Raw genomic sequence first — 24,325 nt, forward strand, 5'->3', positions numbered from 1 at the left:
ACTCTGCACAGTACCGCTTCTCTTGTCCTGTAAGCCGGGTGTAATTCTCGGCATCGGTTCCTAATCAGAGAACAAGGACCTGAATAAGATCAGATATCGGCCTCCTCCAATCCATATACAGCAGAGCTCAAACTGGGGGGTGGAGAAGCAGCACAAAGAGATAGGTGCACTGCAGTGTACGGAGCATGCTGATAGGAGGAGAGAGCAGAGCGATGCACTCAGCGGGGTCCTGCTTCTCCTTTCGCTTTCCAATCACAAGCTGGGGGCGGGACAAACCCTGTAATTGGACTTGCCCCCAGCCTGTGATTGGACAATGAAAGGACAAGCAGAAGACTCCTCGCTCACGCTTTCTCCTCTTGATAGCACATGATCACAGCAGCACACCTGATTGGCTTCTTGTGCCGCTTCTCCCTCCCCCAGTCTGAGCTCTGCTGTACAGGGACTGTAGGAGGCTCATATCTGGCACCACAGACAGTTCTCACTTCACAATGACATTCCCCTATAGGGCAGCAGAAAGCAACCAATAATAGAGCTTCTTAGACTGATGAACGGTAACATCTGATTGGTTGCTGTGATTTCCTGTTTGCTGGCAGCCATGTTCCTGTCAGGTGGGGCCCCTGGGAGCCCCTCTGGTACTGTGTGTGGGGGATGGGGACCATCGAATCTCTCTCTGTGGGTGACAACAGACGGCGGCTCCGAGAAGATCAATATCATTATTATTGACGCATCTCGGCTTCCTAATTAACATCTGACCAATCACGTCCTGTCTTCTCCCCGGATAATCAGGACAATATCGTCTTATATAAATGTCTCATCAGTAGGGACTGCGCCACCAATACACTCATCACCATGGCAACTCCGGATCAATACAGTCATGTGTTGTAACAACGTGGATAGATGGTGGATACTATGAGACCAGGGACTACGGGACTATGAGACCCAGGACTATGAGACCAGGGACAACGGGACTATGAGACCCAGGACTCTGAGACCAGGGACTACGGGACTATGAGACCAGGGACTACGGGACTATGAGACCAGGGACTACGGGACTATGAGACCCAGGACTACGGGACTATAAGACCAGGGACTACGGTACTATGAGACCCAGGACTACGGGACTATGAGAGCAGGGACTACGGGACTATGAGACCCAGGACTACTGGACTATGAGTCCAAGGACTATGAGACCAGGGACCACGGGACTATGAGACCAGGCACTACGGGACTATGAGACCCAGGACTATGAGACCAGGGACTACGGGACTATGAGACCCAGGACTATGAGACCAGGGACTACGGGACTATGAGACCCAGGACTATGAGACCAGGGACTACGGGACTATGAGACCCAGGACTACGGGACTATGAGACCAGGGACTACGGGACTATGAGACCAGGGACTACGGGTCTATGAGACCCAGGACTACTGGACTATGAGTCCCAGGACTACAAGGACTATGAGACCAGGGACTACGGGACTATGAGACCAGGCACTACGGGACTATGAGACCCAGGACTATGAGACCAGGCACTACGGGACTATGAGACCCAGGACTATGAGACCAGGGACTACGGGACTATGAGACCAGGGACTACGGGACTATGAGACCCAGGACTGCGGGACTATGAGTCCCAGGACTACGGGACTATGAGACCAGGGACTACAGGACTATGAGACCCAGAACTACGGGACTATGAGACCAGGGACTATGAGACCCGGGACTATGAAACCAGGGACTATGAAACCCGGGACTATGAAACCAGGGACTATGAGACCCGGGACTATGAGACCAGGGACTATCACACCCGGGACTATGAGACCAGAGACTATGAGACCAGGGACTATGATACCCAGATCTATGAGACCCAGGGACTATGAGACCAGGGACTATGAGACCCAGGGACTATGAGACCAGGGACTATGAGACCCTGGACTATGAGACAGGGACTGTGAGACCCAGGGACTATGAGACCCCAGACTATGAGACAGGGACTATGAAACCCCAGATTATGAGACAGGGATTATGAGACCAGGGAGTATGAGACCAAGGACTATGGGACCCAGGACTATGAGACCCGGGACTACGGGACTGAGACTCAGGACTATGAGACCAGGCACTATGATACCCAGGGACTATGAGAAAAGGGACTACGGGACTGAGACCAGGGACTATGAGACCCAGGACTATAGTACTATGAGACCAGGGAGTATGGTACTATGAGACCAGGGACTATAAGACCAAGGACTATGGTACTATGAGACCCAGGACTATGAGACCAGGGACTATGAGACCCAGGACTATGGTACTATGAGACCAGGGACTATGAGACCAAGGACTATGGTACTATGAGACCCAGGACTATGAGACCAGGGACTATGGTACTATGAGACCAGGGACTATGAGACCCAGGACTATGGTACTATGAGACCAGGGACTACGGGACTATGAGACCCAGGACTACGGGACTATGAGACCAGGGACTACGGGACTATGAAACCCAGGACTATGAGACCAAGGACTATGAGACCAGGGACTATGGGACTATGACCCGGGACTATGAGACCAGGGACTATGAGACCCGGGACTATGAGACCAGAGACTATGATACCCAGGACTATGAGACCCAGGGACTATGAGACTCGGGACTATGAGACCCGGGACTATGAGACCCCGGGACTATGAGACCCCGGACTATGAGACCAGGGACTATGATACCCAGGGACTATGAGACCAGGGACTATGAGACCCAGGGACTATGAGACCAGGGACTATGAGACCCCGGACTATGAGACAGGGACTGTGAGACCAGGGACTATGAGACCCCGGACTATGAGACAGGGACTATGAAACCCCAGATTATGAGACAGGGACTATGAGACCAGGGACTACAGGACTATGAGACCCAGGACTGCGGGACTATGAGTCCCAGGACTACGGGAATATGAGACCAGGGACTACAGGACTATGAGACCCAGGACTACGGGACTATGAGACCAGGGACTATGAGACCCGGGACTATGAAACCAGGGACTATGAGACCCGGGACTATGAAACCAGGGACTATGAGACCAGGGACTATGACACCCGGGACTATGAGACCAGGGACTATGACACCCGGGACTATGAGACCAGAGACTATGAGACCAGGGACTATGATACCCAGGACTATGAGACCCACGGACTATGAGACCAGGGACTATGAGACCCAGGGACTATGAGACCGGGGACTATGAGACCCCGGACTATGAGACAGGGACTATGAAACCCCAGATTATGAGACAGGGATTATGAGACCAGGGAGTATGAGACCAAGGACTATGAGACCAGGCACTATGATACCCAGGGACTATGAGAAAAGGGACTACGGGACTGAGACCAGGGACTATGAGACCCAGCACTATAGTACTATGAGACCAGGGAGTATGGTACTATGAGACCAGGGACTATAAAACCAAGGACTATGGTACTATGAGACCCAGGACTATAAGACCAGGGACTATGAGACCCAGGACTATGGTACTATGAGACCAGGGACTATGAGACCAAGGACTATGGTACTATGAGACCCAGGACTATGAGACCAGGGACTATGGTACTATGAGACCAGGGACTATGAGACCCAGGACTATGGTACTATGAGACCAGGGACTACGGGACTATGAGACCCAGGACTACGGGACTATGAGACCAGGGACTACGGGACTATGAGTCCCAGGACTATGAGACCAAGGACTATGAGACCAGGGACTACGGGACTATGACCCAGGACTATGAGACCAGGGACTATGAGACCAGGGACTATGAGACCCGGGACTATGAGACCAGGGACTATGATACCCAGGACTATGAGACCCAGGGACTATGAGACTCGGGACTATGAGACCCAGGACTATGAGACCCAGGGACTATGAGACCCGGGACTATGAGACCCCGGACTATGAGACCAGGGACTATGATACCCAGGACTATGATACCCAGGACTATGAGACCCAGGGACTATGAGACCCAAGGACTATGAGACCAGGGACTATGAGACCCCGGACTATGAGACAGGGACTGTGAGACCAGGGACTATGAGACCCAGGGACTATGAGACCCCGGACTATGAGACAGGGACTATGAAACCCCAGATTATGAGACAGGGATTATGAGACCAGGGAGTATGAGACCAAGGACTATGGGACCCAGGACTATGAGACCCGGGACTACGGGACTGAGACTCAGGACTATGAGACCAGGCACTATGATACCCAGGGACTATGAGAAAAGGGACTACGGGACTGAGACCAGGGACTATGAGACCCAGGACTATAGTACTATGAGACCAGGGAGTATGGTACTATGAGACCAGGGACTATAAGACCAAGGACTATGGTACTATGAGACCCAGGACTATGAGACCAGGGACTATGAGACCCAGGACTATGGTACTATGAGACCAGGGACTATGAGACCAAGGACTATGGTACTATGAGACCCAGGACTATGAGACCAGGGACTATGAGACCCAGGACTATGGTACTATGAGACCAGGGACTACGGGACTATGAGACCCAGGACTACGGGACTATGAGACCAGGGACTACGGGACTATGAGACCCAGGACTATGAGACCAAGGACTATGAGACCAGGGACTACGGGACTATGACCCGGGACTTTGAGACCAGGGACTATGAGACCCGGGACTATGAGACCAGGGACTATGATACCCAGGACTATGAGACCCGGGACTATGAGACCCGGGACTATGAGACCCAGGGACTATGAGACCCAGGGACTATGAGACCCAGGGACTATGGGACCCGGGACTATGAGACCCCGGACTATGAAACAGGGACTATGAGACCCAGGACTATGAGACAGGGATTATGAGACCCAGGGACTATGAGACCAGGGAGTATAACACCAAGGACTATGGAACCCAGGACTATGAGACCCGGGACTATGGGACTGAGACTCAGGACTATGAGACCAGGCACTATGATACCCAGGGACTATGAGACCAGGGACTATGAGACCAGGGACTACGGGACTATGACCCGGGACTATGAGACCAGGGACTACAAACCCGGGACTATGAGACCAGGGACTATAATACCCAGGATTATGAGACCCAGGGACTATGAGACCCAGGGACTATGAGACCCCGGACTATGAGACAGGGACTATGAGACCCAGGACTATGAGACCCAGGACTATGAGACAGGGACTAAGAGACCAGGGAGTATAACACCAAGGACTATGGGACCCAGGACTATGAGGCCCGGGACTACGGGACTGAGACTCAGGACTATGAGACCAGGCACTATGATACTCAGGGACTATGAGAAAAGGGACTACGGGACTGAGACCAGGGACTATGAGACCCAGGACTATGGTACTATGAGACCCAGGACTATGAGACCAGGGACTATGAGACCCAGGGCTAAGGTACTATGAGACCAGGGACTATGGTACTATGAGACCAGGGACTATGGTACTATGAGACCAGGGACTATGAGAACAGGGACTATGAGACTAGGGACTATGGTACTATAAGACTTGGGACTATGGTACTAGGGATGATGGGACTATGAGACTAGAGACTATGGTACTAGGGACTATGAGACTAGGGACTATAGGACTATGGTACTATGGGACTATGGTACTAGGGAGTATAGTATTATGGGACTAGGGACTATGGTATTATGGGACTAGGGACTATGGTTCTATGAGACTATGGGACTAGGGACTATGGGACTTGGGACTAGGGGCTATGGTACTATGGGACTAGGGACGATGGGACTATGAGACTAGGGACTATGGTACTAGGGACTATGAGAGTAGGGACTATGGTACTAGGGACTATGAGAGTAAGGACTATGGTACTAGGGACTATGAGAGTAGGGACTATGGTACTAGGGACTATGAGAGTAGGGACTATGGTACTAGGGACTACGGGACTATGAGAGTAGGGACTATGGTACTAGGGACTATGAGAGTAGGGACTATGATACTATGAGAGTAGGGACTATGATACTATGAGAGTAGGGACTATGGTACTGGGGACTCGGGGTGTTTGCGGCACATCCTGGCTCCGCCCACACTATATCAGGCTCTTACACGGGTCATATACGGTATTTATGAATGGAGATGAGGAAATATTTGGTGGCGGTCGGTCAGCAAAGGCCCCTTTCAGGCGGGGGAGGTGCGTCGGCGGTACAGTGCCGCTATCTTTAGTGTCGCTCTACCGTCGGATTTGCGGCACTATTCGGTCGCTAGTGGGGCAGTATTACCCCCCCGCTAGAGGCCAACAAAGGGCTAAAAAGCACTGCAAAGCGTCTCTGCAGAGGTGCTGAGACGGCGGTATAGCCGCGGTGCCCCATTGATTTCAATGGGCAGGAGCGGTGGAGGAGGGGTACACACACCACTCCAAACATGCTAGTGTCCAGCCAGCGCAGCGCCCCGGTGTGAGAGAGGAAGGGGGGGAGGGGCACCCCGGAGATACAGGAGCGCCTCTTACAGGTCAGTTTGCAGGCGCTATTTTAAAGTGCTCCAGTGTGAAAGGGGTCTCTGTGTATATAACAGTGTAAGGCAGAGTATATAACACAGTGTATATATAATGCAGTGCAGGGTATATAGTGCAGTCTGTATAGTATATATAAGGCAGTGCAGGGTATATACTGTATTGCACAATATATAATACAATGTAAGGGGAACCCTATGACAGAATTAGGTAAAAACCCGGCATGGGGTCCCCCAAAATCCAAACCCAGCCCTTATCCGAGCAAGCAGCCTGGCAGGCCAGCAAAGGGGGAGGAGCTAGTGTCTGCCCTCCCTCCTGCACCATACAAGGACTCTTTCCCTCCACATGGGGTGGGTGCTTTGGGGTGCCGGCATGTTTATGGGGACTTGGCCATTGATTGTCGGGGGGCTGCAAGCAGGAATCTAGATTCTCCCAGATCCGACCCCCCCTCCCCCCCCATGTGAATGGGTATCAGGTACATTGTACCCCGACCATTCACCAAACAAGTGTCAAAGTAAGAACCCCAACAGACAGTTTTCCTTTATTAAGGAAGAAGTAAAAGAAAAGCGCCGGCGTTGTCCATCGCTCTTCAATCACCCGACGGACCCGAAAAATAGAAAACAACATCTCTGCCTTGATGGGAGGCGTCCCGCAGACGGCTGCCTCTTGGCTGTGACAGCTGTTATATAGGCAAGGGCGGGGCCACCCGGTGACATAACTGAGTGACCCCGCCCTCTTCTGACATCAGACAGGGCGGGGTCATCCAGTTTAGTCAGTGGAGGTGGAGCTCTGTTTTTTTTTTTTTCAATCTTTCGGGTCCATCGGGTGACGTGATTGAAAACGGTCTAATTTTTGACACTTTTTATTGGTGAAGGGGTAGAATGTCCCCGATACCCATTCACTTGTTAAAGGGGGCTTCCAGATTCCGACAAGCCCCCCGCCCGCAGACCCCGACAACCAATGGCCAGGGTTGTTGGGAAGAGGCTCTTGTCCCCATTAACATTGGTAAAAAGTCCTTTGGGTGGGACTCCAAAGCACCCTCCCCATGTTGAGGGCATGTGGCCTGGTATGGTTCAGGAGGGGGGTGCTCGCTCGTCCCCCCCATCCTGACCTCCAGGCTCCATGCTCGGATAAGGGTCTGGTATGGACTGGGGGGGACCCTACACTGTTTTTTTCCCTTGATTTTTCATCTACATTGCCGGGAGGCGGGAACACCTTACAGCCGTAAGCAAGTTTAGATGACATTTTTACCTTTAGAAATATAATTTTGCTGCGGCATGTTCTATAGATCACACAGATGCTCCACTTTACAGGCAGACTAAGGGGACCCCCCCCCACCAGGCATGATATTTAAAGGAATATTTCATTTTTATTGTTTCACTTTAAGCATTATTGAAATCACTGCTACTGAAAAAACGATTGTTTTAAAAACTTTTTTTTTGCCTTGAAACATTTCCTCTGTGGCAGGAGCCGGGTCCCCAAACACTCCACTGGGGAGCTGGGTCCCCAAACATATTCGCCTGGAGCAGGAGCCGGGTCCCCAAACACTCGCCTGGGGCAGGAGCCGGGTCACCAAATACTCCCCTGGGGCAGGAGCTGGGTCCCCAAACACTCCCCTGGGCAGGAGCTGGGTCCCCAAACACTACCCTGGGGCAGGAGTCGGGTCACCAAACACTCCCCTGGGGCAGGAGCCGGGTCCCCAAACACTCCCCTGGGGCAGGAGCCGGGTCCCCAAACACTCCCCTGGGGCAGGAGCCGGGTCCCCAAACACTCCCCTGGGGCAGGAGCCGGTCCCCAAACACTCCCCTGGGGCAGGAGCCGGGTCCCCAAACACTCGCATGGGGCAGGAGCCGGGTCCCCAAACACTTTTTATGGCAATAACTTCCATATAAGATTTTAAAATTATCACTTTAGATTTTTCATGTTTGTTTCCCATACAATATGTGACAAAAGTAAGTACACCCCTCAGTGACATTTCTTCTCTCTTTTAATGTGACAACACTGAAGAAATGACACTTGTCTACAATGTAAAGTAGTGAGTGTACAGCTTGTATAACAGTGTAAATTTCCCGTCCCCTCAATGATCTGTAGCCCCCCAGTGCCGGCAGCACTCATGCAGCCCCAGACCATGACACTCCCACCACCATGCCTGACTGTAGACAAGACACACTTGTCTTTGTCCTCCTCACCTGGTTGCCCCCACACACGCTTGTCACCATCTGACACCAAATACCTTTATCTTGGTCTCATCAGACCACAGGACATGGTTCCAGTAATCCATCTCCTTAGTCTGCTTGTCTTCAGCAAACTGTTTGTGGGCTTTCTTGTGCATCATCTTTAGAAGAGGCTTCCTTCTGGGACGACAGCCATGCAGACCAATTTGATGCAGTGTGCGGCGTATGGTCTGATCACTGACAGGCTGACCCCCCACCCCTACAACCTCTGCAGCAATGCTGGCAGCACTCATACGTCTATTTCCCAAAGACAACCTCTGGATATGACGCTGAGCACGTGACCTCAACTTCTTTGGTGGACCATGGCGAGGCCTGTTCTGAGGGGAACCTGTCCTGTTATACCGCTGTATGGTCTTGGCCACCGTGCTGCAGCTCAGTTTCAGGGTCTTGGCAATCTTCTTACAGCCTAGGCCATCTTTATGTAGAGCAACAATTCTTATCTTCAGATCCTCAGAGAGTTCTTTGCCATGAGATGCCATGTTGTACTTCCAGTAACCAGTATGAGAGAGTGAGAGCGATAACACCAAATTTAACACACCTGCTCCCCATTCACACCTGAGACCTTGTAACACTAATGAGTCACATGACACCGGGGAGGGAAAATGGCTAATTGGGCCCACGTTGGAGATTTTCACTTAAGGGTGTACTGACTTTTGTTGCCAGCGGTTTAGACATTAATGGCTGTGTGTTGCGTTATTTTGAGGGGACAGGACACTGTTATACAAGCTGTACACTCACTACTTTACATTGTAGACAAGTGTCATTTCTTCAGTGTTGTCACATGAAAAGAGAGAAGGAATGTCACTGAGGGGTGTACTTACTTTTGTCACATACTGTAGACTTTATTAGGGTTTGCATGTTCTGGTGCAACCCAAAGCGGATGGAGGAGGGACTATGCTACCATAGAGTAGGGATTATGGTTCCATAGAGTAGGGATTATGGTACTATAGACTATTGATCATGACCCTCCGGGTTCCAAATACAACAAATAACGGTGTCTATTTAATTGAGGTGTGGATGTGGGTGGGGTCTAACCCTTGGGAGAGGCTCTGAGCGTGTGGGTGGGGCCCCCGTAGAAGAAATGGTGATGGGGCCCCTCAGGGCCCCCGTATCCCGGGGCACACTATTGTACATCTACATGTAGCTCAGCATGCATCCAATGCGAGGGATTCCTTCCATCCCCCGCAGATCACCATTTTGGGGGTTTATGAGATGAAATATAATCCCTCTGATAGGACGACCCCCCAGAAATAATTGAATACCTGTGATGTCACACCTCTTCTATATACAAATGTTACCAATCACTGTATGCTCCTCCCACACAGGAAGAAGACACGGCCGCAGGGACACAGAAAGGACCAATGAAATCCAAGAAGAGCGTTGTGTGGTCAGAGCTGGATGATGTGGAAAGTAGGTGACACAATCTGATTGGACAATCCCTGTGATCTCTGACCACTTCCGTACGAGGATTACTGCGAGGGGAGGTCTAATCTGTGAACATTCCCTCCCCTCATCATCAGGATAATTAATTTTTTTTTAAAAACACAACTCGGTAGTCGATGACCCGTGTGATTTCCTGTCAGGAAGGGGGCGGTCCTCGGTAGTCGGTGACCCGTGTGATTTCCTGTCAGGAAGGGGGCGGTCCTCGGTAGTCGGTGACCCGTGTGATTTCCTGTCAGGAAGGGGGCGGTCCTCGGTAGTCGGTGACCCGTGTGATTTCCGGTCAGGAAGGGGGCCGGCCTCGGTAGTCGGTGACCCGTGTGATTTCCTGGCAGGCAGGGGGCGGTCCTCGGTAGTCGGTAACCCGTGTGATTTCCTGGCAGGAAGGGGGCAATCCTCAGTGACCCGTGTGATTTCCTGTCAGGAAGGGGGCGGTCCTCGGTAGTCGGTAACCCATGTGATTTCCTGTCAGGAAGGGGGCGGTCCTCGGCAGTCGGTGACCAGTGTGATTTTCTGGCAGGCAGGGGGCGGTCCTCGGTAGTCGATGACCCGTGTGATTTCCTGGCAGGCAGGGGGCGGTCCTCGGTAGTTAGTGACCCGTGTGATTTCCTGGCAGGCAGGGGGAGGTCCTCGGTAGTCAGTGACCCATGTGATTTCCTGGCAGGAAGGGGGCGGTCCTCGGTAGTCAGTGACCCATGTGATTTCCTGGCAGGATGGGGGCGGTCCTCGGTAGTCGGTGACCCGTGTGATTTCCTGGCAGGAAGGGGGCAGTCCTCTATAGTCGGTGACCCGTGTGATTTCCTGGCAGGAAGGGGGCAATCCTCAGTGACCCGTGTGATTTCCTGTCAGGAAGGGGGCGGTCCTCGGTAGTCGGTAACCCATGTGATTTCCTGTCAGGAAGGGGGCGGTCCTCGGCAGTCGGTGACCAGTGTGATTTTCTGGCAGGCAGGGGGCGGTCCTCGGTAGTCGATGACCCGTGTGATTTCCTGGCAGGCAGGGGGCGGTCCTCGGTAGTTAGTGACCCGTGTGATTTCCTGGCAGGCAGGGGGAGGTCCTCGGTAGTCAGTGACCCATGTGATTTCCTGGCAGGAAGGGGGCGGTCCTCGGTAGTCAGTGACCCATGTGATTTCCTGGCAGGATGGGGGCGGTCCTCGGTAGTCGGTGACCCGTGTGATTTCCTGGCAGGAAGGGGGCAGTCCTCTATAGTCGGTGACCCGTGTGATTTCCTGGCAGGAAGGGGGCGGTCCTCGGTAGTCAGCGACCCGTGTGATTTCCTGGCAGGAAGGGGGCGGTCCTCGGTGGTCAGTGACCCATGTGATTTCCTGGCAGGATGGGGGCGGTCCTCGGTAGTCGGTGACCCGTGTGATTTCCTGGCAGGAAGGGGGCGGTCCTCTATAGTCGGTGACCCGTGTGATTTCTTGGCTGGAAGGGGGCGGTCCTCGGTAGTCAGTGACCCGTGTGATTTCTTGGCAGGAAGGGCGTGGTCCTCGGTAGTCGGTGACCCGTGTGATTTCTTGGCAGGCAGGGGGCGGTCCTCGGTAGTCGGTGACCCGTGTGATTTCCTGGCAGGGAGGGGGCGGTCCTCGGTAGTCGGTGACCCGTGTGATTTCTTGGCAGGCAGGGGGCGGTCCTCGGTAGTCGGTGACCCGTGTGATTTCCTGGCAGGAAGGGGGCGGTCCTCGGTAGTCGGTGACCCGTGTGATTTCCTGGCAGGCAGGGGGCGGTCCTCGGTAGTCGGTGACCCGTGTGATTTCCTGGCAGGCAGGGGGCGGTCCTCGGTAGTCGCTGACCCGTGTGATTTCCTGGCAGGCAGGGGGCGGTCCTCGGTAGTCAGCGACCCGTGTGATTTCCTGGCAGGCAGTGGGCGGTCCTCGGTAGTCAGCGACCCGTGTGATTTCCTGGCAGGCAGTGGGCGGTCCTCGGTAGTCAGCGACCCGTGTGATTTCCTGGCAGGCAGTGGGCGGTCCTCGGTAGTCAGCGACCCGTGTGATTTCCTGGCAGGCAGGGGGCGGTCCTCGGTAGTCAGCGACCCGTATGATTTCCTGGCAGGCAGTGGGCGGTCCTCGGTAGTCGGCGACCCGTGTGATTTCCTGGCAGGCAGTGGGCGGTCCTCGGTAGTCAGCGACCCGTGTGATTTCCTGGCAGGTAGGGGGCGGTCCTCGGTAGTCGGTGACCCGTGTGATTTCCTGGCAGGAAGGGGGCGGTCCTCGGTAGTCAGTGACCCGTTTGATTTTCTGGCAGACAGGGGGCGGTCCTCGGTAGTCAGTGACCCATAAGATTTTTTGGCAGGTAGGGGGCGGTCCTCGGTAGTCGGTGACCCGTGTGATTTCCTGTCAGGAAGGGGGCGGTCCTCGGTAGTCAGTGACCCGTGTGATTTTCTGGCAGGCATGGGGCGGTCCTCGGTAGTCAGTGACCCATGTGATTTTCTGGCAGGCCGGGGGCGGTCCTCGGTAGTCGGTGACCCATGTGATTTTCTGGCAGGCAGGGGGCGGTCCTCGGTAGTCGGTGACCCTTGTGATTTTCTGGCACGCCGGGGGCGGTCCTCGTAGTCGGTGACCCGTGTGATTTCCTGGCAGGAAGGGGGCGGTCCTCGGTAGTCGGTGACCCGTGTGATTTCCTGGCAGGAAGGGGGGCGGTCCTCGGTAGTCGGTGACCCATGTGATTTCCTGGCAGGAAGGGGGCGGTCCTCAGTAGTTGGTGACCCGTGTGATTTCCTGGCAGGCAGGGGGCGGTCCTCGGTAGTCGCTGACCCGTGTGATTTCCTGGCAGGTAGGGGGCGGTCCTCGGTAGTCAGTGACCCGTGTGATTTTCTGGCAGGCAGGGGGCGGTCCTCGGTAGTCGCTGACCCGTGTGATTTCCTGGCAGGCAGGGGGCGGTCCTCGGTAGTCAGTGACCCGTGTGATTTCCTGGCAGGAAGGGGGCGGTCCTCGGTAGTCGGTGACCCGTGTGATTTCCTGGCAGGTAGGGGGCGGTCCTCGGTAGTCTGTGACCCGTGTGATTTTCTGGCAGGTAGGGGTCGGTCCTCGGTAGTCGGTGACCTGTGTGATTTCTGGGCAGGCAGGGGGCTGTCCTCGGTAGTCAGTGACCCGTGTGATTTCCTGGCAGGTAGGAGGCGGTCCTCGGTAGTCAGTGACCCGTGTGATTTCCTGGCAGGCAGTGGGCGGTCCTCGGTAGTCAGCGACCCGTGTGATTTCCTGGCAGGCAGTGGGCGGTCCTCGGTAGTCGGCGACCCGTGTGATTTCCTGGCAGGCAGTGGGCGGTCCTCGGTAGTCAGCGACCCGTGTGATTTCCTGGCAGGAAGGGGGCGGTCCTCGGTAGTCAGCGACCCGTGTGATTTCCTGGCAGGAAGGGGGCGGTCCTCGGTAGTCAGTGACCCGTGTGATTTTCTGGCAGGCAGGGGGCGGTCCTCGGTAGTCAGTGACTCGTGTGATTTTCTGGCAGGTAGGGGGTGGTCCTCGGTAGTCGGAGACCCGTGTGATTTCCTGGCAGGAAGGGGGCGGTCCTCGGTAGTCGGTGACCCGTGTGATTTCCTGGCAGGCAGGGGGCGGTCCTTGGTAGTCGCTGACCCGTGTGATTTCCTGGCAGGTAGGGGGCGGTCCTCGGTAGTCAGTGACCCGTGTGATTTTCTGGCAGGCAGGGGGTGGTCCTCGGTAGTCAGTGACCCGTGTGATTTCCTGGCAGGAAGGGGGCGGTCCTCGGTAGTCGGTGACCCATGTGATTTCCTGGCAGGTAGGGGGCGGTCCTCGGTAGTCTGTGACCCGTGTGATTTTCTGGCAGGTAGGGGTCAGTCCTCGGTAGTCGGTGACCTGTGTGATTTCCGGGCAGGCAGGGGGCGGTCCTCGGTAGTCAGTGACCCGTGTGATTTCCTGGCAGGTAGGGGGCGGTCCTCGGTAGTCAGTGACCCGTGTGATTTCCTGGCAGGCAGTGGGCGGTCCTCGGTAGTCAGTGACCCGTGTGATACCCTAGCAGGCAGTGGGCGGTCCTCGGTAGTCAGCGACCCCTGTGATTTCCTGGCAGGCAGGGGGCGGTCCTCGGTAGTCAGTGACCCGTGTGATTTCCTGGCAGGTAGGGGGCGGTCCTCGGTAGTCGGTGACCCGTGTGATTTCCTGGCAGGAAGGGGGCGGTCCTCGGTAGTCAGTGACCCGTGTGATTTCCTGGCAGGTAGGGGGCGGTCCTCGGTAGTCAGTGACCCGTGTGATTTCCTGGCAGGAAGGGGGTGGTCCTCGGTAGTCGGTGACCCGTGTGATTTTCTGGCAGGCCGGGGGCGGTCCTCGGTAGTCGGTGACCCGTGTGATTTCCTGGCAGGAAGGGGGCGGTCCTCGGTAGTCGGTGACCCGTGTGATTTCCTGGCAGGAAGGGGGCGGTCCTCGGTAGTCGGTGACCCGTGTGATTTCCTGGCAGGTAGGGGGCGGTCCTCGGTAGTCGTGACCCGTGTGATTTCCTGGCAGGAAGGGGGCGGTCCTCGGTAGTCAGTGACCCATGTGATTTCCTGGCAGGTAGGGGGCGGTCCTCGGTAGTCAGTGACCCGTGTGATTTCCTGGCAGGAAGGGGGCGGTCCTCGGTAGTCGGTGACCCGTGTGATTTCCTGGCAGGAAGGGGGCGGTCCTCGGTAGTCGGTGACCCGTGTGATTTTCTGTCAGGAAGGGGGCGGGCCTCGGTAGTCGGTGACCCGTGTGATTTCCTGGCAGGCAGGGGGCGGTCCTCGGTAGTCGGTAACCCCTGTGATTTCCTGGCAGGAAGGGGGCAATCCTCAGTGACCCGTGTGATTTCCTGTCAGGAAGGGGGCGGTCCTCGGTAGTCGGTAACCCATGTGATTTCCTGTCAGGAAGGGGGCGGTCCTCGGCAGTCGGTGACCAGTGTGATTTTCTGGCAGGCAGGCATGGGGCGGTCCTCGGTAGTCGATGCCCCGTGTGATTTCCTGGCAGGCAGGGGGCGGTCCTCGGTAGTTAGTGACCCGTGTGATTTCCTGGCAGGCAGGGGGAGGTCCTCGGTAGTCAGTGACCCATGTGATTTCCTGGCAGGAAGGGGGCGGTCCTCGGTAGTCAGTGACCCATGTGATTTCCTGGCAGCATGGGGGCGGTCCTCGGTAGTCAGTGACCCGTGTGATTTCCTGGCAGGAAGGGGGCGGTCCTCTATAGTCGGTGACCCGTGTGATTTCTTGGCAGGAAGGGGGCGGTCCTCGGTAGTCAGCGACCCGTGTGATTTCCTGGCAGGAAGGGGGCGGTCCTCGGTAGTCAGTGACCCATGTGATTTCCTGGCAGGATGGGGGCGTCCTCGGTAGTCTGTGACCCGTGTGATTTCCTGGCAGGAAGGGGGCGGTCCTCTATAGTCGGTGACCCGTGTGATTTCTTGGCAGGAAGGGGGCGGTCCTCGGTAGTCAGTGACCCGTGTGATTTCTTGGCAGGAAGGGCGTGGTCCTCGGTAGTCGGTGACCCGTGTGATTTCTTGGCAGGCAGGGGGCGGTCCTCGGTAGTCGGTGACCCGTGTGATTTCCTGGCAGGGAGGGGCCGGTCCTCGGTAGTCGGTGACCCGTGTGATTTCTTGGCAGGCACGGGGCGGTCCTCGGTAGTCGGTGACCCGTGTGATTTCCTGGCAGGAAGGGGGCGGTCCTCGGTAGTCGGTGACCCGTGTGATTTCCTGGCAGGCAGGGGGCGGTCCTCGGTAGTCGGTGACCCGTGTGATTTCCTGGCAGGCAGGGGGCGGTCCTCGGTAGTCGCTGACCCGTGTGATTTCCTGGCAGGCAGGGGGCGGTCCTCGGTAGTCAGTGACCCATGTGATTTCCTGGCAGGTAGGGGGCGGTCCTCGGTAGTCAGTGACCCGTGTGATTTCCTGGCAGGAAGGGGGCGGTCCTCGGTAGTCGGTGACCCGTGTGATTTCCTGGCAGGAAGGGGGCGGTCCTCGGTAGTCGGTGACCCGTGTGATTTTCTGTCAGGAAGGGGGCGGGCCTCGGTAGTCGGTGACCCGTGTGATTTCCTGGCAGGCAGGGGGCGGTCCTCGGTAGTCGGTAACCCCTGTGATTTCCTGGCAGGAAGGGGGCAATCCTCAGTGACCCGTGTGATTTCCTGTCAGGAAGGGGGCGGTCCTCGGTAGTCGGTAACCCATGTGATTTCCTGTCAGGAAGGGGGCGGTCCTCGGCAGTCGGTGACCAGTGTGATTTTCTGGCAGGCAGGGGGCGGTCCTCGGTAGTCGATGCCCCGTGTGATTTCCTGGCAGGCAGGGGGCGGTCCTCGGTAGTTAGTGACCCGTGTGATTTCCTGGCAGGCAGGGGGAGGTCCTCGGTAGTCAGTGACCCATGTGATTTCCTGGCAGGAAGGGGGCGGTCCTCGGTAGTCAGTGACCCATGTGATTTCCTGGCAGCATGGGGGCGGTCCTCGGTAGTCAGTGACCCGTGTGATTTCCTGGCAGGAAGGGGGCGGTCCTCTATAGTCGGTGACCCGTGTGATTTCTTGGCAGGAAGGGGGCGGTCCTCGGTAGTCAGCGACCCGTGTGATTTCCTGGCAGGAAGGGGGCGGTCCTCGGTAGTCAGTGACCCATGTGATTTCCTGGCAGGATGGGGGCGTCCTCGGTAGTCTGTGACCCGTGTGATTTCCTGGCAGGAAGGGGGCGGTCCTCTATAGTCGGTGACCCGTGTGATTTCTTGGCAGGAAGGGGGCGGTCCTCGGTAGTCAGTGACCCGTGTGATTTCTTGGCAGGAAGGGCGTGGTCCTCGGTAGTCGGTGACCCGTGTGATTTCTTGGCAGGCAGGGGGCGGTCCTCGGTAGTCGGTGACCCGTGTGATTTCCTGGCAGGGAGGGGCCGGTCCTCGGTAGTCGGTGACCCGTGTGATTTCTTGGCAGGCACGGGGCGGTCCTCGGTAGTCGGTGACCCGTGTGATTTCCTGGCAGGAAGGGGGCGGTCCTCGGTAGTCGGTGACCCGTGTGATTTCCTGGCAGGCAGGGGGCGGTCCTCGGTAGTCGGTGACCCGTGTGATTTCCTGGCAGGCAGGGGGCGGTCCTCGGTAGTCGCTGACCCGTGTGATTTCCTGGCAGGCAGGGGGCGGTCCTCGGTAGTCAGCGACCCGTGTGATTTCCTGGCAGGCAGTGGGCGGTCCTCGGTAGTCAGTGACCCGTGTGATACCCTAGCAGGCAGTGGGCGGTCCTCGGTAGTCAGCGACCCCTGTGATTTCCTGGCAGGCAGGGGGCGGTCCTCGGTAGTCAGTGACCCGTGTGATTTCCTGGCAGGTAGGGGGCGGTCCTCGGTAGTCGGTGACCCGTGTGATTTCCTGGCAGGAAGGGGGCGGTCCTCGGTAGTCAGTGACCCGTGTGATTTCCTGGCAGGTAGGGGGCGGTCCTCGGTAGTCAGTGACCCGTGTGATTTCCTGGCAGGAAGGGGGTGGTCCTCGGTAGTCGGTGACCCGTGTGATTTTCTGGCAGGCCGGGGGCGGTCCTCGGTAGTCGATGACCCGTGTGATTTCCTGGCAGGAAGGGGGCGGTCCTCGGTAGTCGGTGACCCGTGTGATTTCCTGGCAGGAAGGGGGCGGTCCTCGGTAGTCGGTGACCCGTGTGATTTCCTGGCAGGTAGGGGGCGGTCCTCGGTAGTCGTGACCCGTGTGATTTCCTGGCAGGAAGGGGGCGGTCCTCGGTAGTCAGTGACCCATGTGATTTCCTAGGAGGTAGGGGGCGGTCCTCGGTAGTCAGCGACCCCTGTGATTTCCTGGCAGGCAGGGGGCGGTCCTCGGTAGTCAGTGACCCGTGTGATTTCCTGGCAGGTAGGGGGCGGTCCTCGGTAGTCGGTGACCCGTGTGATTTCCTGGCAGGAAGGGGGCGGTCCTCGGTAGTCAGTGACCCGTGTGATTTCCTGGCAGGTAGGGGGCGGTCCTCGGTAGTCAGTGACCCGTGTGATTTCCTGGCAGGAAGGGGGTGGTCCTCGGTAGTCGGTGACCCGTGTGATTTTCTGGCAGGCCGGGGGCGGTCCTCGGTAGTCGGTGACCCGTGTGATTTCCTGGCAGGAAGGGGGCGGTCCTCGGTAGTCGGTGACCCGTGTGATTTCCTGGCAGGAAGGGGGCGGTCCTCGGTAGTCGGTGACCCGTGTGATTTCCTGGCAGGTAGGGGGCGGTCCTCGGTAGTCGTGACCCGTGTGATTTCCTGGCAGGAAGGGGGCGGTCCTCGGTAGTCAGTGACCCATGTGATTTCCTGGCAGGTAGGGGGCGGTCCTCGGTAGTCAGTGACCCGTGTGATTTCCTGGCAGGAAGGGGGCGGTCCTCGGTAGTCGGTGACCCGTGTGATTTCCTGGCAGGAAGGGGGCGGTCCTCGGTAGTCGGTGACCCGTGTGATTTTCTGTCAGGAAGGGGGCGGGCCTCGGTAGTCGGTGACCCGTGTGATTTCCTGGCAGGCAGGGGGCGGTCCTCGGTAGTCGGTAACCCCTGTGATTTCCTGGCAGGAAGGGGGCAATCCTCAGTGACCCGTGTGATTTCCTGTCAGGAAGGGGGCGGTCCTCGGTAGTCGGTAACCCATGTGATTTCCTGTCAGGAAGGGGGCGGTCCTCGGCAGTCGGTGACCAGTGTGATTTTCTGGCAGGCAGGGGGCGGTCCTCGGTAGTCGATGCCCCGTGTGATTTCCTGGCAGGCAGGGGGCGGTCCTCGGTAGTTAGTGACCCGTGTGATTTCCTGGCAGGCAGGGGGAGGTCCTCGGTAGTCAGTGACCCATGTGATTTCCTGGCAGGAAGGGGGCGGTCCTCGGTAGTCAGTGACCCATGTGATTTCCTGGCAGCATGGGGGCGGTCCTCGGTAGTCAGTGACCCGTGTGATTTCCTGGCAGGAAGGGGGCGGTCCTCTATAGTCGGTGACCCGTGTGATTTCTTGGCAGGAAGGGGGCGGTCCTCGGTAGTCAGCGACCCGTGTGATTTCCTGGCAGGAAGGGGGCGGTCCTCGGTAGTCAGTGACCCATGTGATTTCCTGGCAGGATGGGGGCGTCCTCGGTAGTCTGTGACCCGTGTGATTTCCTGGCAGGAAGGGGGCGGTCCTCTATAGTCGGTGACCCGTGTGATTTCTTGGCAGGAAGGGGGCGGTCCTCGGTAGTCAGTGACCCGTGTGATTTCTTGGCAGGAAGGGCGTGGTCCTCGGTAGTCGGTGACCCGTGTGATTTCTTGGCAGGCAGGGGGCGGTCCTCGGTAGTCGGTGACCCGTGTGATTTCCTGGCAGGGAGGGGCCGGTCCTCGGTAGTCGGTGACCCGTGTGATTTCTTGGCAGGTACGGGGCGGTCCTCGGTAGTCGGTGACCCGTGTGATTTCCTGGCAGGAAGGGGGCGGTCCTCGGTAGTCGGTGACCCGTGTGATTTCCTGGCAGGCAGGGGGCGGTCCTCGGTAGTCGGTGACCCGTGTGATTTCCTGGCAGGCAGGGGGCGGTCCTCGGTAGTCGCTGACCCGTGTGATTTCCTGGCAGGCAGGGGGCGGTCCTCGGTAGTCAGTGACCCATGTGATTTCCTGGCAGGTAGGGGGCGGTCCTCGGTAGTCAGTGACCCGTGTGATTTCCTGGCAGGAAGGGGGCGGTCCTCGGTAGTCGGTGACCCGTGTGATTTCCTGGCAGGAAGGGGGCGGTCCTCGGTAGTCGGTGACCCGTGTGATTTTCTGTCAGGAAGGGGGCGGGCCTCGGTAGTCGGTGACCCGTGTGATTTCCTGGCAGGCAGGGGGCGTTCCTCGGTAGTCGGTAACCCCTGTGATTTCCTGGCAGGAAGGGGGCAATCCTCAGTGACCCGTGTGATTTCCTGTCAGGAAGGGGGCGGTCCTCGGTAGTCGGTAACCCATGTGATTTCCTGTCAGGAAGGGGGCGGTCCTCGGCAGTCGGTGACCAGTGTGATTTTCTGGCAGGCAGGGGGCGGTCCTCGGTAGTCGATGCCCCGTGTGATTTCCTGGCAGGCAGGGGGCGGTCCTCGGTAGTTAGTGACCCGTGTGATTTCCTGGCAGGCAGGGGGAGGTCCTCGGTAGTCAGTGACCCATGTGATTTCCTGGCAGGAAGGGGGCGGTCCTCGGTAGTCAGTGACCCATGTGATTTCCTGGCAGCATGGGGGCGGTCCTCGGTAGTCAGTGACCCGTGTGATTTCCTGGCAGGAAGGGGGCGGTCCTCTATAGTCGGTGACCCGTGTGATTTCTTGGCAGGAAGGGGGCGGTCCTCGGTAGTCAGCGACCCGTGTGATTTCCTGGCAGGAAGGGGGCGGTCCTCGGTAGTCAGTGACCCATGTGATTTCCTGGCAGGATGGGGGCGTCCTCGGTAGTCTGTGACCCGTGTGATTTCCTGGCAGGAAGGGGGCGGTCCTCTATAGTCGGTGACCCGTGTGATTTCTTGGCAGGAAGGGGGCGGTCCTCGGTAGTCAGTGACCCGTGTGATTTCTTGGCAGGAAGGGCGTGGTCCTCGGTAGTCGGTGACCCGTGTGATTTCTTGGCAGGCAGGGGGCGGTCCTCGGTAGTCGGTGACCCGTGTGATTTCCTGGCAGGGAGGGGCCGGTCCTCGGTAGTCGGTGACCCGTGTGATTTCTTGGCAGGCACGGGGCGGTCCTCGGTAGTCGGTGACCCGTGTGATTTCCTGGCAGGAAGGGGGCGGTCCTCGGTAGTCGGTGACCCGTGTGATTTCCTGGCAGGCAGGGGGCGGTCCTCGGTAGTCGGTGACCCGTGTGATTTCCTGGCAGGCAGGGGGCGGTCCTCGGTAGTCGCTGACCCGTGTGATTTCCTGGCAGGCAGGGGGCGGTCCTCGGTAGTCAGCGACCCGTGTGATTTCCTGGCAGGCAGTGGGCGGTCCTCGGTAGTCAGTGACCCGTGTGATACCCTAGCAGGCAGTGGGCGGTCCTCGGTAGTCAGCGACCCCTGTGATTTCCTGGCAGGCAGGGGGCGGTCCTCGGTAGTCAGTGACCCGTGTGATTTCCTGGCAGGTAGGGGGCGGTCCTCGGTAGTCGGTGACCCGTGTGATTTCCTGGCAGGAAGGGGGCGGTCCTCGGTAGTCAGTGACCCGTGTGATTTCCTGGCAGGTAGGGGGCGGTCCTCGGTAGTCAGTGACCCGTGTGATTTCCTGGCAGGAAGGGGGTGGTCCTCGGTAGTCGGTGACCCGTGTGATTTTCTGGCAGGCCGGGGGCGGTCCTCGGTAGTCGATGACCCGTGTGATTTCCTGGCAGGAAGGGGGCGGTCCTCGGTAGTCGGTGACCCGTGTGATTTCCTGGCAGGAAGGGGGCGGTCCTCGGTAGTCGGTGACCCGTGTGATTTCCTGGCAGGTAGGGGGCGGTCCTCGGTAGTCGTGACCCGTGTGATTTCCTGGCAGGAAGGGGGCGGTCCTCGGTAGTCAGTGACCCATGTGATTTCCTGGCAGGTAGGGGGCGGTCCTCGGTAGTCAGTGACCCGTGTGATTTCCTGGCAGGAAGGGGGCGGTCCTCGGTAGTCGGTGACCCGTGTGATTTCCTGGCAGGAAGGGGGCGGTCCTCGGTAGTCGGTGACCCGTGTGATTTTCTGTCAGGAAGGGGGCGGGCCTCGGTAGTCGGTGACCCGTGTGATTTCCTGGCAGGCAGGGGGCGGTCCTCGGTAGTCGGTAACCCCTGTGATTTCCTGGCAGGAAGGGGGCGGTCCTCAGTGACCCGTGTGATTTCCTGTCAGGAAGGGGGCGGTCCTCGGTAGTCGGTAACCCATGTGATTTCCTGTCAGGAAGGGGGCGGTCCTCGGCAGTCGGTGACCAGTGTGATTTTCTGGCAGGCAGGGGGCGGTCCTCGGTAGTCGATGCCCCGTGTGATTTCCTGGCAGGCAGGGGGCGGTCCTCGGTAGTTAGTGACCCGTGTGATTTCCTGGCAGGCAGGGGGAGGTCCTCGGTAGTCAGTGACCCATGTGATTTCCTGGCAGGAAGGGGGCGGTCCTCGGTAGTCAGTGACCCATGTGATTTCCTGGCAGCATGGGGGCGGTCCTCGGTAGTCAGTGACCCGTGTGATTTCCTGGCAGGAAGGGGGCGGTCCTCTATAGTCGGTGACCCGTGTGATTTCTTGGCAGGAAGGGGGCGGTCCTCGGTAGTCAGCGACCCGTGTGATTTCCTGGCAGGAAGGGGGCGGTCCTCGGTAGTCAGTGACCCATGTGATTTCCTGGCAGGATGGGGGCGTCCTCGGTAGTCTGTGACCCGTGTGATTTCCTGGCAGGAAGGGGGCGGTCCTCTATAGTCGGTGACCCGTGTGATTTCTTGGCAGGAAGGGGGCGGTCCTCGGTAGTCAGTGACCCGTGTGATTTCTTGGCAGGAAGGGCGTGGTCCTCGGTAGTCGGTGACCCGTGTGATTTCTTGGCAGGCAGGGGGCGGTCCTCGGTAGTCGGTGACCCGTGTGATTTCCTGGCAGGGAGGGGCCGGTCCTCGGTAGTCGGTGACCCGTGTGATTTCTTGGCAGGCACGGGGCGGTCCTCGGTAGTCGGTGACCCGTGTGATTTCCTGGCAGGAAGGGGGCGGTCCTCGGTAGTCGGTGACCCGTGTGATTTCCTGGCAGGCAGGGGGCGGTCCTCGGTAGTCGGTGACCCGTGTGATTTCCTGGCAGGCAGGGGGCGGTCCTCGGTAGTCGCTGACCCGTGTGATTTCCTGGCAGGCAGGGGGCGGTCCTCGGTAGTCAGCGACCCGTGTGATTTCCTGGCAGGCAGTGGGCGGTCCTCGGTAGTCAGCGACCCGTGTGATTTCCTGGCAGGCAGTGGGCGGTCCTCGGTAGTCAGCGACCCGTGTGATTTCCTGGCAGGCAGGGGGCGGTCCTCGGTAGTCAGCGACCCGTGTGATTTCCTGGCAGGCAGTGGGCGGTCCTCGGTAGTCGGCGACCCGTGTGATTTCCTGGCAGGCAGTGGGCGGTCCTCGGTAGTCAGCGACCCGTGTGATTTCCTGGCTGGTAGGGGGCGGTCCTCGGTAGTCGGTGACCCGTGTGATTTCCTGGCAGGAAGGAGGCGGTCCTCGGTAGTCAGTGACCCGTTTGATTTTCTGGCAGACAGGGGGCGGTCCTTGGTAGTCAGTGACCCGTGTGATTTTTTGGCAGGTAGGGGGCGGTCCTCGGTAGTCGGTGACCCGTGTGATTTCCTGGCAGGAAGGGGGCGGTCCTCGGTAGTCAGTGACCCGTGTGATTTTCTGGCAGGCATGGGGCGGTCCTCGGTAGTCGGTGACCCATGTGATTTTCTGGCAGGCCGGGGGCGGTCCTCGGTAGTCGGTGACCCGTGTGATTTCCTGGCAGGCAGGGGGCGGTCCTCGGTAGTCGGTGACCCTTGTGATTTTCTGGCAGGCCGGGGGCGGTCCTCGTAGTCGGTGACCCGTGTGATTTCCTGGCAGGAAGGGGGCGGTCCTCGGTAGTCGGTGACCCGTGTGATTTCCTGGCAGGAAGGGGGGCGGTCCTCGGTAGTCGGTGACCCATATGATTTCCTGGCAGGAAGGGGGCGGTCCTCAGTAGTTGGTGACCCGTGTGATTTCCTGGCAGGCAGGGGGCGGTCCTCGGTAGTCGCTGACCCGTGTGATTTCCTGGCAGGTAGGGGGCGGTCCTCGGTAGTCAGTGACCCGTGTGATTTTCTGGCAGGCAGGGGGCGGTCCTCGGTAGTCGCTGACCCGTGTGATTTCCTGGCAGGCAGGGGGCGGTCCTCGGTAGGCGGTGACCTGTGTGATTTCTGGGCAGGCAGGGGGCTGTCCTCGGTAGTCAGTGACCCGTGTGATTTCCTGGCAGGCAGGGGGCGGTCCTCGGTAGTCAGTGACCCGTGTGATTTCCTAGCAGGAAGGGGGCGGTCCTCGGTAGTCGGTGACCCGTGTGATTTCCTGGCAGGTAGGGGGCGGTCCTCGGTAGTCTGTGACCCGTGTGATTTTCTGGCAGGTAGGGGTCGGTCCTCGGTAGTCGGTGACCTGTGTGATTTCTGGGCAGGCAGGGGGCTGTCCTCGGTAGTCAGTGACCCGTGTGATTTCCTGGCAGGTAGGGGGCGGTCCTCGGTAGTCAGTGACCCGTGTGATTTCCTGGCAGGTAGGAGGCGGTCCTCGGTAGTCTGTGACCCGTGTGATTTTCTGGCAGGTAGGAGGCGGTCCTCGGTAGTCAGTGACCCGTGTGATTTCCTGGCAGGAAGGGGGCGGTCCTCGGTAGTCAGTGACCCGTGTGATTTCCTGGCAGGTAGGAGGCGGTCCTCGGTAGTCAGTGACCCGTGT

General features: G+C 58.0%; 1 protein-coding gene across 2 annotated transcripts in view; it reads left to right on the top strand.

Annotated features, from left to right (window-relative positions):
- The first annotated feature begins 10,067 nt into the window (after nt 1-10,067).
- Nucleotides 10,068-24,325, top strand: part of LOC143995779 (kinesin-like protein KIFC3) — a 38,465-nt gene continuing 24,207 nt past the window's right edge. For both annotated transcript variants that reach the window (XM_077490492.1, XM_077490493.1), the window contains exon 1: nt 10,068-10,155. In XM_077490492.1, coding sequence (XP_077346618.1) covers nt 10,107-10,155 — 49 coding nt within the window. In that variant the 5' untranslated portion in view covers nt 10,068-10,106. The remainder of the gene's footprint in view (nt 10,156-24,325) is intronic.

This window comes from Lithobates pipiens, unplaced genomic scaffold (assembly GCF_037356315.1).
Source record: "Lithobates pipiens isolate NorthernLeopardFrog02 unplaced genomic scaffold, aLitPip1_a1.2 Scaffold_19, whole genome shotgun sequence".
NCBI lineage: Eukaryota > Metazoa > Chordata > Amphibia > Anura > Ranidae > Lithobates > Lithobates pipiens.